The sequence below is a fragment of the Aureococcus anophagefferens genome (assembly GCF_000186865.1).
Source record: "Aureococcus anophagefferens unplaced genomic scaffold AURANscaffold_17, whole genome shotgun sequence".
In the NCBI taxonomy this organism is placed as follows: domain Eukaryota; class Pelagophyceae; order Pelagomonadales; family Pelagomonadaceae; genus Aureococcus; species Aureococcus anophagefferens.
In genome coordinates, this window is record NW_008705577.1 from 757,701 (window position 1) to 771,733 (window position 14,033).

The following is a 14,033-nucleotide window of genomic DNA, read 5'->3' on the forward strand; positions in this document are numbered from 1 at the left end:
CGTCGCGGCTCGGCGCCTCGCCGTCGTCGCCGTGGGTCCAGCGCGTCATCTTGTAGCCCAAACCCTTCTTCGCCGGCGCACCCGCCGGCCGGCCGGGCGCGACGAAGGCGACGCACCGCGGCTCGACGGGGTTTCCGTCGCGCGCCTCGGTCCGCAGGTCCGCGACGGCCGCGAGGAAGGACCGCTTCGCGTCGCCGAAGACGTAGAGCACGGCCGTCGACGCGTCGACGGCCGCGACGCCACCGACCCAGGTCTCCGGCAGGTAGGGGTGCCGCCGCTCCACGGGGCGGTAGTCGAGGCCCGCGGCGCCGAGGTCCGGCGCGGCCGCGCCCGCCGCGCGCCGCAGCTTCGCCTCCTTCGACGGCGCCGCCGCCGTCGACAGCGCGTCGAGGGGCACGTTGAGGTTCGAGCCCCACTCGTCGCGCGTCGCGTCGTAGAACTCGACCTGGAGCGCGCGCCGGTAGGACTTGGACCCGTAGCCGACGGCGTCGAGCGGCCGCTCCCACCTGGGCAGCACAAAAGTGATTCAAGTTCGCTTCAACGTGAGTGTTCCGCGCGCGCGCGTCACGAGAAAAAACATCCACGCGTCGACACCGTTCCGAGAGATGATCGCTCGTCCAAAAATCAGCCGAAACGAGTGGAAAATGGCCGAGATCGGAGCCTTTGAAGTTGGGAATTTCGCTCTCTTGTGCTGCCCTGGCTCCCACGCGTAGACGTGCTCGTCGTTGGGCCGCAGCTCCGTCCAGGGCGCCACGGTCTGCTCCTCGTGGGACGCGGCGACGACGCCCATCTTCCGCGCGCCCTTGTGGACCTTGGACCCTAAATACTTGGCCGTCGACTGCGCGGACTCGTAGGCCTCGGACGCGTACGTCGACTTGCGCCGCGGCGCCTTGGGGTCGCCGCCGAGCAGCGCCGACGCGGCCCCGCCGACCAAGGCGTCCCGCAACGAGTGCGCGTTCTTCTCCAGCGTCTCCGCGGCCGCGCCGAGCGTCGACGACGGCCGCTTCGCCGCGAACGTCGGCGACGTCTCCGCGGCGCCGCCCGATTGGCCGCGCGCGCGGAGCACGACGCCGCCCTGGGCCTCCGTGCGCGTCGCCACGAGGGCCTCGCGGCCCGGCGACCGGCCGGCGTGGGCGAGCTCGGCGACGACGGCGTCGCCGGTGTCGCCGTCCGATATCGCGAGCTCGCCGTCGAAATCCGCGACGGCCAAACCAAAGGTCGCGCTCCCGAGCTTCTGGCGGTAGCGCACGACGCGGCTCGTGCCGTTGGCGATGCGGTAGGGCGGCCAGCGCTCGTCGGCGCGCTCGATTACCGCGAGCGTGTCGTCGCCGGTTCGGCGGCCGCCGCCGCCGTCGTCGGGGAGCCGCGCGCGCGGCTCGCGCCGGAGCCTACAGAGCACGGGCGCCGCGGCGCCCGCGGGGTCGTGGAGCTTGAAGGCCGTCTCGCCGCGCCGGCCGAAGCCGTCGACGCGCAGCGCGCCGGAGACGAGCGCGGCGCCGCCGCGGAACGTCGCGCGGACGCACACGAGCCGCGGCGCGGACGCCGACGCCCAGCGGAGCTGGCCCTCGGCGCGGGGCCGCAACCGTAACACGTGGTCGCCGCCGTCGACGGCGACCTGGCCGACCTCGAGGACGCAGTCGGCGAGGCCGTTGCGCACGGTGACGCGCGGCAACAACGTCGCGAGCGCGCGCCGCGGCGCCGCGCCGGCGCCGTCGGCCGCGACGGCCACGGAGAGCTCGTAGGACGCGGGCACGCGGCCCCGCGGCCGCGGGCAGTTCAGGCTGAGCGACGCCGCGGCGGCGTCGGCCTCGCGGGCCGCCCTGTGTGTGTGCGGTGCCGATTTGCCGCCCGAGTCCGCGTCATCGACGCGCCCCGCGGCGCCGTCGTCGTCCCGCGCGCCGCCGCCGCCGCCGGGCGGCGCCTCCGGCGGCCGCGCGGCCCGCTGCGGTCCGAAGACGAGCGACGGGCCCCGGAGCCGGCCGCTGGCGGCGTCGACGCAGGGGAGCGCGAGCGGCGCGGACTTTTCGGAACCCTCGCACGACACGCGGACCGCTGGCGGCGGCAGGTCGACGGGCGCCTTCGACGCGTCGCAGAAGACGACGCGGATCGGCTCCGTCGCGACGCGGCGCGCCGCCGCGCAGGGGTCCCAGGGCACGACGGCGCCCCAGTCCGCGACGAGCGCGCGCCGCGCCGCGGCGTCGCACGCGAACGCGACTGGCGGCGCGCGGTCCTGCGCGTCGAGCGTCGCCTCGAGCGCGTGGCAGACGCGCAAACTGCACGCCGACGACCCGAAGGACGCCAGGTCCCGCCGCGCGAGCTCGCCGAGCGTCGTCCGCAGCGGCAGCCGCGCGCCGCTTCCCGCGAACCACGACGCGGCGCCGCCGCCGTCGTCGGCGCGCGCGAACGCGAACGTCGCCGCGAGCGCGTCGTAGGCGGCCCGGTCCGCGGCGCTCGCCGCGCCCAGCGCGCCGGGCCAGGCCGCGAAAAAATCCTTGAGCAGGCTCGCGAGCGTCGACGCCGCGGGCCGCGAGCAGCGAAAGGCGACGCCGTGGTCGCAGGGCCCTATAACCTCGCACGCGACGTCCGGCGGCGCCGGCGCCGGCGGCGCCGGCGCCGGGGCCGCGCGCGGCGCGCCCCCCGGCGCCACGAGGCCCGCGTGCGAGTTGGCGACGAAAGCCTCCTCGAGCTCGCCGCCGTCGCCGCCGTCGTCGTCGGACGACCAGCCGTCGGCGGCGCCGCTTCGCGACGACGCCCGGCCCGTGGACGACGTCGAGGCACCGCGGCGGCGGGTCGAAGAGCGCGTCGAGGTCGTCGGCGCACGCGCCGTACGTCGCGGCGACGTCGAGCAGATTCTGCAGCGCCGCGCGGCAGCCGAGCTCCACGGCGCCCGACGCGTCGACGGTGACGACGACGCGCAGCGACGGCGCGACGCGCACGCGCTCGACGCCCGCCGGCGCCTGCAGCGTCGCGTCGAGCGCGTCGAGGCGCAGCATGACGCGCGCGACGAGCGGCGGCCTGCCCGCGCGCGCCGCGGCCGGCGGCCGCCGCGCGGCGGCGTTCGCCGCGTCGAAGACGTCCCGCAGGGCGATCTCCAGCGGCGGCGACCAGGCGTAGTTGGCGATGCGCACGCGGAGCGACACGGACGGCGCGTCGCCACGGTACGGCGCCTCGGCGTCCGCGGGCAGCACGCCGCGCCGGTGCCCGCCGCCGACGAGCTCCCAGGCCAGCGGCACGGGCAGCCCGTTGCGGAAGACGAGCAGGGGCCCCAACGATATCTCGACGCTCCAGGGCCGCGCGTCGCGGGCGTCGTCGTCGTCGGGCTCGGGCGCCGCGTCGCGCGACGTCGTCCGCGCGGGCGGCGCGCGCGAGAAGTGGTCCTCGTCGCCGGCGACGAGGCGCGCGCCGTCGAGGGTCACGGCGGGCTGCTCCTCCTCCGTGCCGAAGTGGTCCTCGGCGGAGACGGCGATGCCCGCGGCCCGCGTCGACGCCTCCTGCGCGACCGCCGCGCCGCCGCGGTCGTCGCGCGTCGCCGCGGCGCGGCACGCGAGCCCGCCCGCGCGGAACGCGCCCACGTAGGTCGCCTCGAAGCTGCCGAGGCTCTCGAGCGCGACCCAGGCGCCGTCGACGTCCGCGAAGCGCCGCGACGCCGTCGCCTCGGGCCGCGCCTCGAGGACCGCGGCCGCCGGGAGCGGCGGCAGCGACGCGACGCCCCCCGGTGGCGCCGTCGCCGCGAAGAGCACGGCGCCGTCCTCGCCGACGGCCCGCAGCCCCAGCGCGCAGTCGCGGCAGTCGTTGCGCACGGACGCGCGGCCCCGCAGCGTGACGACGAGGTCGCCGCCGCGCGCCTCGGCCGTCGCGGCGACCCACGTCGACTCGCCGCCCCGCCGGAGCCGCAGGGGCAGCGTCGACCCGGGGCGGAGGGCGCGCTCGAGGCCCCGCGCGAAGGTCCAGGGCCCGCCGCCGTCGCCGAGCTCCGCGGACACGGCCGCGAGGAAGACGCCGTCGTCGCCGCCGTCGCCCGCGCGGCCGTCGTCGCTTTCGTCGTCGGAGCTCGCGCCGTCGTCGCCGACGAGGCCGTCGTCGCCGGCGGCGACGCCCTCGTCGCCGGGCGCGGCGAGCGCGACGCGCGCCGCGCGGCCCCGGCGGCGGAAGGCGACGATCAGCGCGCCGCCGCCGGGCACGCGGTGGCGGCAGACGAGGCGGTCGAGCCGCTCCGCGAGCTCGACGTGGTCGTCGCCGTCCCAGTGGCGCGCGCGCCAGACTCTGAGCGCGTCCGTCGTGCACGTGAGGTTGACCGCGTCGAGGCCCGTGACGTCGGCCGTCCGGCCGTCGGCCGTCCGCGCGACCTCGACGCCGCAGGAGAAGGGGTCGACGGCGGGCTCCCAGGCGGCGCCGCGCCGGACGTCGCCGCGCACGTCCAGCGCCGCCGTCGCGCGCAGACACGGCGACCCGTCGAAGGCGCCCGTGAGCGCGACGGCGAGTTCCGCGCGCGCGAGGCGCCGCCGCGCGCGGAACGCGAGCGCGTGCGCGCGCACCACGACCCTGGCGGCGAAGGTGCCCCGCGAGTCCGCGTGGGCCGGCGGGCTCAGGTCCACGCGGCCGAGGTCCGCCGCCCAGGGCGACGCGGCCCAGAGCATGACGACGGCCTCGGGCGCACCGGGCGCCGGGTCGTCGCGCGCGAGCGCGGCGGCGACGTCGAGCAGCGCCCGCGCGTCGGCGCCGTCGCCGCAGACGTCCACGGGGCCCTCCTTCCCGGCCAGCGACGCCTCGCTCGCGGACTCGTAGGGCGCCGCGTCGAAGTCGGAGCTCGCGAACGTCGCGCGCCGGTCGTAGCGCAGCTCGCAGGGCTCCGCGAGGCGCCGCAGGGGCCGGCCCCGCGCCGTCGACAGAAAGGCCCCGCGGAGCGACGCGTGCACCGCGATGCGCGTCGTCGTCTCCGTGACGACGCGCGTGATCCGCGCGCTTTCGACGTCGACGCTCGCCGCGCGCGGGCCCGCCGCGCCCCGCTGCTCCCAGACCACGTCGCCAAAGTCGACGACGAGCTCGCTCTGCCAATGCTCGAAAAAGGTCGCGTAGGCGTCGACGGGCCGCCGCGGCACGCACCGCTGGGCCCGGCGGAAGCCGCCGAAGAGGAAGCCGACGACGGCCCTGACCCGCGACGGCGGCGCGCGCACCGCGAGCGCGCCGAGCCAGACGCCGACCCAGTTCGCCGCGCAGTTCGTGCGGTGGTCGTAGGTGAGGGCGTTCGTCGACCCGCGCCGCGGCGTCGCCTCGGCCCACGCCGCGCGCTCGTCGGCGCCGGGCTCGAGGACGCGCAGGAACCCCTGGACGTCGACCTCGCTCGCCAGGCCGCCGCCCTCGGAGACGCGGTGCAGGGAGATGCGCAGGGGGCCGGCGTCGAGGTCGCCGACGGGCGGCGCGGCGCCGTCGCCGCGCATGCGGATGCGCGCGCCGCGCGCGGCCGTCACCTCGACCTTCCAGGAGCAGCCCAGCGTCGCCGCGAGCGCGTGGGGCGCGCTGCCGGACGCGAACCAGGCCTCGGGGACGCCCCGGGGGGCGCCGGCGCCGTAGGGCGTCTCCTGCCACCACTTGGCCGTCGCGCCGTCGCCGTCGTCCTCGCCCATGTTCCCAAAGAACAAAGCGACTGCGCATGCGTACTGGTCCCGCGTCAGCGCCAGCTCGACCTTCTTCGACACGCTCAATTCCACGACAATCTCGTGCGTGAACTGGAGCTTCTGCGGCGCGCCGGACGCGCGCGTCGGCAGGAACGCGAGGCTCGACCGCCGTTCCGCCGCCGGCGCGCGCGGCGTGCCGACGATCGTGACCCGCAAATCCCGCAGGTCGCCGATGCGCCGCTCCGGGCTCACGAAGCCGCCGCAGGGGCTGCCCAGAAAGTCCTCCGTGGCGACGCCGCCGCCGGACACCGCGGCGTCGACGTCGATGACCGTCGTCTCGGGGACCGCGACGACGCCCTTGATGCCCCGGCGCACGGCCACCAGACTCCGGCAGTCGAAGCGCACGGCCGCGAGGCGCCGCCGGCTCTCGGGCAGCGTCAGCGCGACGCGCTCGCCCCGGATGACGAGCTCGGGCGTGCCGCCGTAGCGGCCGCTGCCCGCGGGCCAGATCGCGAAGAGCCAGCGCAGGAACTCGGCGATGAAGTGGTGCTCGTAGACGAAGCGCGTCTCTTTCAGGGTCGCCGTGAAGACGGGGAAGCCGCGGGCCTTCTTGTAGCCGTCGAAGGCCAGCTCGAGCACGCCCTCGCGGATCATCGCCTGGGCAGGACAAGAGAGCGAAATTCCCAACTTCAAAGGCTCCTAGCTCGGCCGGTTTCCACTCGTTTCGGCTGACTTTTGGACGAGCGATCATCTCTCGGAGCGCTCTCGAAGCGTGGGTGCTGTTTCCGAAACGCGCGCGCGCGGAACATTCACGTTGAAGCGACGTTGAATCACCCTTGTCCTGCCCTGATCATCGCGCGCCCGTTCCAGTCGTTCGCGAGCGGGTCGACGAGCGTCGCGGCGTAGCGGCCGTTGGCGACGTCGACCTCGAAGGACGCGCCGCCCCGCAGGACGAGCGCCGCGCGGTACGTGTCGACGCCGCGCCGCTGGCGGTAGAACCGCGCGCGGCACTCGCCCGTGAGCGCCACCGACACCCGGAGCGTCGACGTCGACGGCTTCCAGTCCGGGTCCAGGGCCGGCGGCAGGCCGAGTTTCGCGCCCCGGCCCATGCTCGGGTCCACGCGGCTCAGGTCCAACCCGTCGAGCGCCGCCGCCCAGCCGCCGTCGCGCCGCGCCAGGGTCGTCTCGCGCGCGCCGCCGGCGAGGACCTCGACGCCGAAGCGCGTCAGGGAGAACGCCACGCTCGCCGCGCCGGCGCCGCGCCCGTCGCACCGCAGGTCGCGGGCCTCGAACCGGGCCGCGAGGTCCGGCTTCGCGAACGAGACCGCCGCGCGCGGGCACGTCGCCGAGACTTCGAACGGGAGGCCCGGCGGCCGCGGGAACGCGACGCCGTAGAGCGCCAGCGCGACGAGCGCCAGGCCGCCGAGGGGCCACAGGGCCAACATCAGCGCGACGACCGCGCCGAAGGCGACCCAGGGGGGCGGCGGCTCCGGAGCCGCCGCGGCCGGCGCCGGCGCCGCCGGGGGCCCGCGGAGCGCGTCGACGATGTGCTGGAGCAGGCCCATGTCGACGGTTGCGTCGATGGCGCCGACGGCGACGGCGCCGCGCGCGACGGTCGTCGCGCCGACGGCCGCGAGGGGGTCGCCGTCGAGCTCCGCGGCGCCGCGACACGACAGCGCGACGGCGGCGAAGGTGTCGAGGGCGACGTCGGCGACGACGACGAGGTCCGCGCCGGGCGCGCCGCCGCCGTGGACGCGGCACGTCGCCTCGACGGGGCCGTCGAGCCGCCACCGGGTCCGCCGCGCGGCCGCCGCGGCGGCGGCCACCGCCGCGGGCGCGAGCGGCGCGGCCGCCGCGCGCAGCGCCGCGCGGCCCCAGCCGCTCTTGCGAGGCGCCGGCGCCGCCGCCGCCGCGGCATCCCGGTCGACGTCGCAGGCGACGCGCGGGCGCGACACGCGCACCTCGGGCCCGCGCAGGCCCAGGCCCAGCCGCACGGCGCCGACGCGCGCGTCGAGCGCCCGGTTCCCCCGCGCCAGCGAAACGCCGGCGTCCGCCACCTCGACCGCCACGCAGCCCTCGTCGTAGACGACGCGCAGCCGCATAGCTCGATCAATGCGATGACATGCTGCTCACTCGTGAGACGATTTGCCACTAGAGGCAATTGCACGTCAAGCAGCCGATGCAGCCGCGAGCGTGATCGGCGGTTGTCTAGCGTCGGCGCCCACCGGTGGGCTGCCCCGCGCCGCAGCGTCCGCGGTGCCATGCTCGACGGCGTCCAGGACCCCGAGGGCCTGCTGCCGCCGTCTCCCGGCGTGCCGGACCCCATCCCCATCGTGCCCTGGGACGAGGACGACGACGACCTCGGCGACTACGGCGACCGGGGCGGCGACCTCCTGGAGCAGTACGGCCAGCACGCCGACGGCGGCGAGGAGGAGGAGGAGGAGGAGGCGGAGGACGAGGAGGACGAGGACGCGCGGGAGCTCGCCTACGAGGACGACGCGCGGCTCCGCGACGACGTGGCCTTCGAGCGCGGCGACGGCGACGACGAGGCGGGCTACGCGTACGCCGAGGACTACGACGCGCGCTACGACTACGCGGACGAGGAGCCGAAGCGCTTCGACGTCGGCGACCGGCACAAGGCCCTGCTCGAGAAGATGGCGTCCGAGAAGGCGCAGGCCAAGGCCGAGGCAGAGCGCAAGGCCGCGCGCGCGGAGCGGCGGCGCCAGAAGAAGCAGGAGAAGCTGCTCGCGGCCGCGGCGGCGCGGCGCGCGGCCGAGGCCGCCGGCGGCGGCGAGGACGCGCCGGCGCCCGCGCCCGAGCCCGCGCCCGAGCCCGGGGACGACGCGCCCGCGGACGCGGAGGAGCTGGCGCGGCGCGACCGCGTCCGCGACACGCGGCGGCGGCAGAAGGAGCAGTACAAGCGGCTCATGGCGACGCTGGTCAAGAAGCGGCGCAGCGAGCTCGCCGCCGCCGAGGAGAGCGAGGCCGAGCAGGAGGCCTTCCGCAAAAAGGTCAAGGAGGCGGGCCTCCGCCGCGCGCGCAAGCGGCTCGAGGAGCGCGGCGGCGGCGACGGCGGCGACCTGCCGGCGCCGCCGCCGGCCCAGGGGTCCGCGGCCAAGGCGGCGAACGCGCTGCGGCCGCGCAAGGTGCTGGAGAAGCAGAACGTGGTCACGACGGAGGAGTTCGAGAGCCGCGAGGCAGAGAACGAGGAGTTGCGGCGGAAGCGCGCGCTCGCGGCCGAGAAGATCAAGGAGCGGAGCCGGGACCACCTCGAGAAGCTCGCCGAGGAGAACCGGCGGAAGAAGGAGGCGGAGGACCTCGAGGCCAAGCGCCTCGCGCGGCGCCAGAAGCTCGTCCGCGAGCGCGTGTTGAAGGGCGAGGTCGACGGCGACGGCGGCCGGCCGCTCGCGAAGACGATCTCCAACGGCGAGAACAAGGAGAACGACGTCGCGCGCGGGCCCAAGGCCGCGCAGACCGACGCGCCGGCGGCGGAGAAGAAGGAGCCGACGCCGGAGGAGAAGGCCGCGCTCGCGGAGCGGAAGAAGGCGCAGCGCGCGTCCGTCGACCGCCTGCTGGCGACGACCAAGCCCAAGGAGGGCGGCCAGCTCGGCCGCGACTTCGAGGACTACAAGCGCAAGCAGGGCATAAACGACGACACCAAGGTCTTCTGCATGACGGGCTGGTACCCCTGCGTCAAGGACGCCTTGCTCGACCGCGGCTGGCACTTCAACGACGACCGCGAGTCCGAGTACTTCGACCTCAAGTGGACGCTGCGGTCCAACGAGCTCAACCAGCGCGACCTCAAGCCCTGGCAGCTGACGAACCACTTTCTGAAGAACACGGCCATCACGACCAAGGCCGGCCTCACGAAGTCGCTCCGGGGGCTCCACTGGTTCGCGGACGCGTCGTCGGAGGAGATCTACCCGCGCGCGCACGACCTGTCCAACGGCACGTCCTTCCGCCAGTTTCTCGATGATTTCCGCGGCATGGAGGCCGAGCGCGTGCTCAAGCTCGTCCGGAGCGCCTACGGCGCGGCCGAGGCCGCGGCGCCCGGCGCGGGCGCGGCGGCCGACGCGGGCGGCGCCGCGCCGGCGCCCGCGCCGGGCGGCGTGGTCGAGGGCGCCGCGCCGCCGGCGGCCGACGACCTCGACGAGCTCGACGGCGTGCTCGAGGGCGCGGGCGGGCCGCCGCGGTTCAACGAGGCGACGGTGCGCCTCGCGCTCCACGTCTGCTGGAAGAAGCAGCGCCAGTACCTCGACGACGACGCGGAGCTCGAGAGCGCGGGCTACGGGTCGCGCCTCGTCGAGGAGGTCGAGTGGGAGGTGCTCCGTGCGTGCCGCGGCTCCGCGGATCTGGTGGTCGACCTGCCGCGCGACATGCCGCCGGCCATGGACGCGGACATGAACATCGGCGACGACGAGGCGGAGCTCCGGGAGAAGAAGGCGCTGAAGAAGGAGGACGGCGACAAGGCCGGGTCCATCCTCGCGCGCGCGCGCGAGGAGCGGTTGGCCAAGGCGAAGCGCGCGGACGACGTCGACCGGCGCCTCGAGATTCGGGACGACGTCGCGAAGGCGCCCGTCGTCGTCTCCCGGGCCCTCCTGGACGAGATCGACTGGTGCCTCGACATGCTCGCGGAGCACGACCCCCAGTTCCACCTCAACGGCGGCCGGGAGACGTCGCGGAATCTGTGGATCGCGAAACCCGCGGCGAAATCCCGCGGCCGGGGCATCGCGACCTTCGACGACCTCGACAAGATGCTCGACCACTGCGACGCCAAGACCGGCGGCTCCGGCGCGTTGTGGATCGTGCAGAAGTACATGGAGAGCCAGCTTTTGATCGCGGAGCGCAAGTTCGACCTCCGGCAGTGGGTGCTCGTGACGGACTGGAACCCGCTGACCATCTACTTCTACGACGAGTGCTACGCGCGCTTCTCCGCGGAGAAGTACTCGGACACGTCCGAGTCCCTCGAGAACCCCTTCGTGCACATGGTCAACAACTCCATCGTCAAGAACAGCGACAAGTTCCACGCCAAGGTCGTCGCGGAGAACGGCGTCGAGGTCGTCGACTGCATGTGGTCCCTCGAGGACTTCCGGAACTTTTTGAATTGGCGCGAGGCGAAGGCGGCGCCGGCCGCGGACGCGCCGGAGCGCGCCAAGGCCGCGCACCGGGCCGCGGCGTCCGGCGGCGACGTCTTCCGGGAGCTCATCCAGCCCAAGATGATCGAGATCGCGACGCGGGCGCTCCAGTGCGCCCAGGAGGCCGTGGAGCACCGCAAGAACTCCTGGGAGCTCTACGGCTACGACTTCATGATCGACGGCGAGCTCAACCCCTGGCTCATCGAGGTCAACTCTTCCCCGGCCTGCGACTACTCGACGAAGGTCACGGAGCGCTACGTGCAGAAGGCGCTCGTCGACGTGCTCAAGGTCACGGTGGACCGGCGCAAATGGGAGGCCGAGGGCGGCGCGGACCGCGGGGGCGAGCCGCCCGACGCCGGCGGCTGGCGGCCCGCGCACGCGGGCGCGTTCGTCGAGACGCCCATCGCGTCGCTCACGGGCGGCGACATCTGCTGCGTCGGCGCCAAGGTCACGGCGCCGCGCGCCGTGAAGCTGCGCATCCAGGCCGCGAAGCAGGCCGCGCTCGCCGCCCAGCGCCTCGCGGCGGCGCAGAAGCGGAAAGAGCTCGCGGACCGCCACGGCGCCTCCAAGGCCGCGCCGCGGTCGCCGCGGTCGCCGCGGTCGCCGAAGCCGGGCCTCGAGACCGAGGGCCTCGAGGTCACGAACGGCGAGAACTCGCCGCGGAAGCGCGCGGCGCGCGGCGACGACTCGTCCGACGACGCCGACTCGATCCTCGACGGCGACGACGACGCGACGCAGCCGACGCCGACGGAGGCCGTCCCGGCCAAGCCCGCGCCGAAGCCGTCGCCGGAGAAGCCGCCGAACGCCGCCCACGCCAAGGCCGCGCCGCCGAACGCCAAGGCCGTCGCCGTGACGACCTTCGAGTTCAACTAACACCTCGTTTATCGGAGGAGCCCGCCGACCTGCGTGCCGCGCTTCGCCGAGTTCCGCGCCGCGACCTGGGTGAAGGCGCCGTCGTAGTCGTCGGCCGCGCGGTCGGCCGCGCGGCGCGCGGCGAGCGCGGGGCCCGAGTGCTGGAGGCTCTCGAGCGCGACGCGCGCGAGCGCGCGGTGGCCGCCGGCGCGTCGTTGGGCCGGCGCGTCGTCGGGCCGGTCCGACATGAGGCCGTCCTCGCCGAAGCGCAGCGAGCTCCGGACGGCGTCGTGTTGCGCCGCGCCGCGCATTGGCGTCGGCGGCACGGCGAGCACCGCGGACGGGTTCGCGGCCTGGAAGGACGTGCGCCGCGCGGGGCCCGGCGGCCGCATGCGCGCGGCGATGGCCCGGAGCTCGTCGGGCTGGTGCTCCGTGGGCACCATGCCCCGGCCGATCTGGCCCGACCGCGCGTCCGGGTTCGGCCGCTCGCGGTGGAAGACGAGGCCGCCGATCTGCGTGGACCGCTTCATGCTCACGGTCTCGCGGTGCACGGCGCGCTCGAGGCTGTCGTCCTCGTAGCCCGCGCCGGCGCCGCGGAGGCAGCCCGGCGGGTGCCGCGCCGCGCGCTTGTGCGACTCGCCCGGCGTCACGGCGGGGACCATCGAGGACCCGAAGTGGCTGTCGCTCTGGCCCTCGTGGATCCGTATCATCGTCGGCTGCTCCCAGAAGTCGCCGCCGTTCCGCGCGATCATGCCCTCGTCGGACGCGTAGAGGCCTACCAAGCATGACGGTAACGATTTCTCATTGTTTTCCCACCCCAAATCTCTCGAAAATCGTCACGGCGACAGGACGCTGGTAGAGGCCGTCGCCCGCGGGGCGGCCCGCGCCGCGGCCGAGGCCCTCGGCGCGCGGCGTCCGCGCGCCCTCGCGGTCCGGCGCGAAGTGCTTGCGGCCGTGGGGCGCGTCGGGCCGCAGCGGGTTCAGGTCGCCGGTCGCGAGCTGCGACGGCGGGTGGATGTGGAGGTGGTCGTTGTTGGGCTCGGGCGCGCCGGGGCCCGCCCAGCCGAGCACGTTCGCGATCTCGTCGTTCGCGGGCGGCGCGGCCGCGCCGGGCCGCCGAGGCCGCCGCGGCGGCGCCGCGGCCGCGGGCTCGGCGTAGAAGACGAGGGCGTCGAGCCGCGAGCTGTCGGAGCGGTCCTCGTACTTGAGCCGCGCGCGCTTCGGGGGCGGCGGCTCGTAGGGCGCGCGGAAGTGGGCGTCGAAGGTCGCCTCCTTCTCGAAGTCCACCTCCGACTTGGCCTCGGGCCAGAGGTGGCGCCGCCGCTGCGGGAAGCCGCTGCCGCGCTGCATGGTGAGGGCTGCCCCGCCGCGGCTGCAGAGGTGGCTGCCCGGTCGCGCGCCGGCCCAGGGCTGCCCGGTCGCGCCGGGCTGCAGAGGTGGCTGCCGCGCTGCTGCCCCGCTGGTCAGGTGAGGGCTGCCGTCATGTTACGAAACGCCCATGCTCTCCGTATAGTACGGCGTATACGCGGATATCCCCGAGGTCGGTGGAGCAGACACAGCTCCTTGCGTAGCAACCTGCACGTCAATGATGCAGCACTCTCGTCTCGCAGGCCGGCCTCGGCCTGGGCGCCGATTTGCCGCATCCAGAGCCTTCCCGACGCCGCGCCAGGCCTGCCGGCTCGGCCTGGGCGCCGATTTGCCGCATCCAGAGCCTTCCCGACGCCGCGCCAGGCCTGCCGGCTCGGCCTGGGCGCCGATCTGCCGCATCCAGAGCCTTCCCGACGCCGCGCCATGCCGTCCAACGTCGAATACGACCTCGACGAGGACGGCCTCGACGAGCCCAACGCGATGGACGACCTCCAGTTGGACGAGGATGCTTCGGATGCATCCGAAGAACTCCAGATGGTCGACGAGACGCTGCGCTTCGGCGTTGGAGACCGGGTGGACTGCAACACCGGCTACTGCTACGAGCCCGGCACGATCGTGCGGCTCTGGTACGAGGAATCGACGCTGGATGAGGCCGCGCCGTACCAGATCAGGCTGGATACGCCCTTCGGCCCGCAAGACCTCATCTTCGCGAAGTGGGACACCGACGAGTGCTTGCGCGCGCGCGATCCGGCGAAGGACGCCGCGGCCGCGGCCGCGAAGGCGCTCGCGGCGGCCGAGGACGCGGCAGCCGCGGTCGCGGCGCGCGCGGCGCTCGCGGCGGAGACGAGCTTCGAGGGCCACAGCATGGCGGAGCTCGACGCGTTCGGCTGGGCGGAGGGCGCGCGCGCGCGCGCGGAGTCGGAGTACCACTACTTCCTGGCGCTGCGGCGCGCGAAGCCGCTCGTGCTCGCGCGGACGACGGCGCCCGCGCGCGTCGTCGCGGCGCTGCGGCTCCGGACCCGCTTCGCGTGCCTCTATGCGTCTGAGTCGCTCCAGGCGTGCT

General features: G+C 75.2%; 2 protein-coding genes across 2 annotated transcripts in view; one reads left to right on the plus strand and one right to left on the minus strand.

The window, feature by feature from the left end:
- Nucleotides 1-6,269, minus strand: part of AURANDRAFT_72057 (hypothetical protein) — a gene marked incomplete at both ends in the record, with an annotated part of 10,104 nt that extends 3,835 nt beyond the window's left edge. Inside the window, 3 exons of the mRNA XM_009040890.1 lie at nucleotides 117-506; nucleotides 708-2,738; nucleotides 2,779-6,269. Of these exons, the coding sequence (XP_009039138.1) occupies nucleotides 117-506; nucleotides 708-2,738; nucleotides 2,779-6,269 (5,912 nt within the window). The remainder of the gene's footprint in view (nucleotides 1-116; nucleotides 507-707; nucleotides 2,739-2,778) is intronic.
- A 3,971-nt stretch (nucleotides 6,270-10,240) lies between these two features.
- Nucleotides 10,241-11,056, plus strand: AURANDRAFT_29648 (hypothetical protein; the record flags this gene model as incomplete). Its single annotated transcript, XM_009040872.1, has 2 exons — nucleotides 10,241-10,675; nucleotides 10,763-11,056. Coding segments are annotated over 2 exons (729 nt in total), but the record flags the coding sequence as incomplete, so codon positions are not given.
- Nucleotides 11,057-14,033: the final 2,977 nt, after the last annotated feature.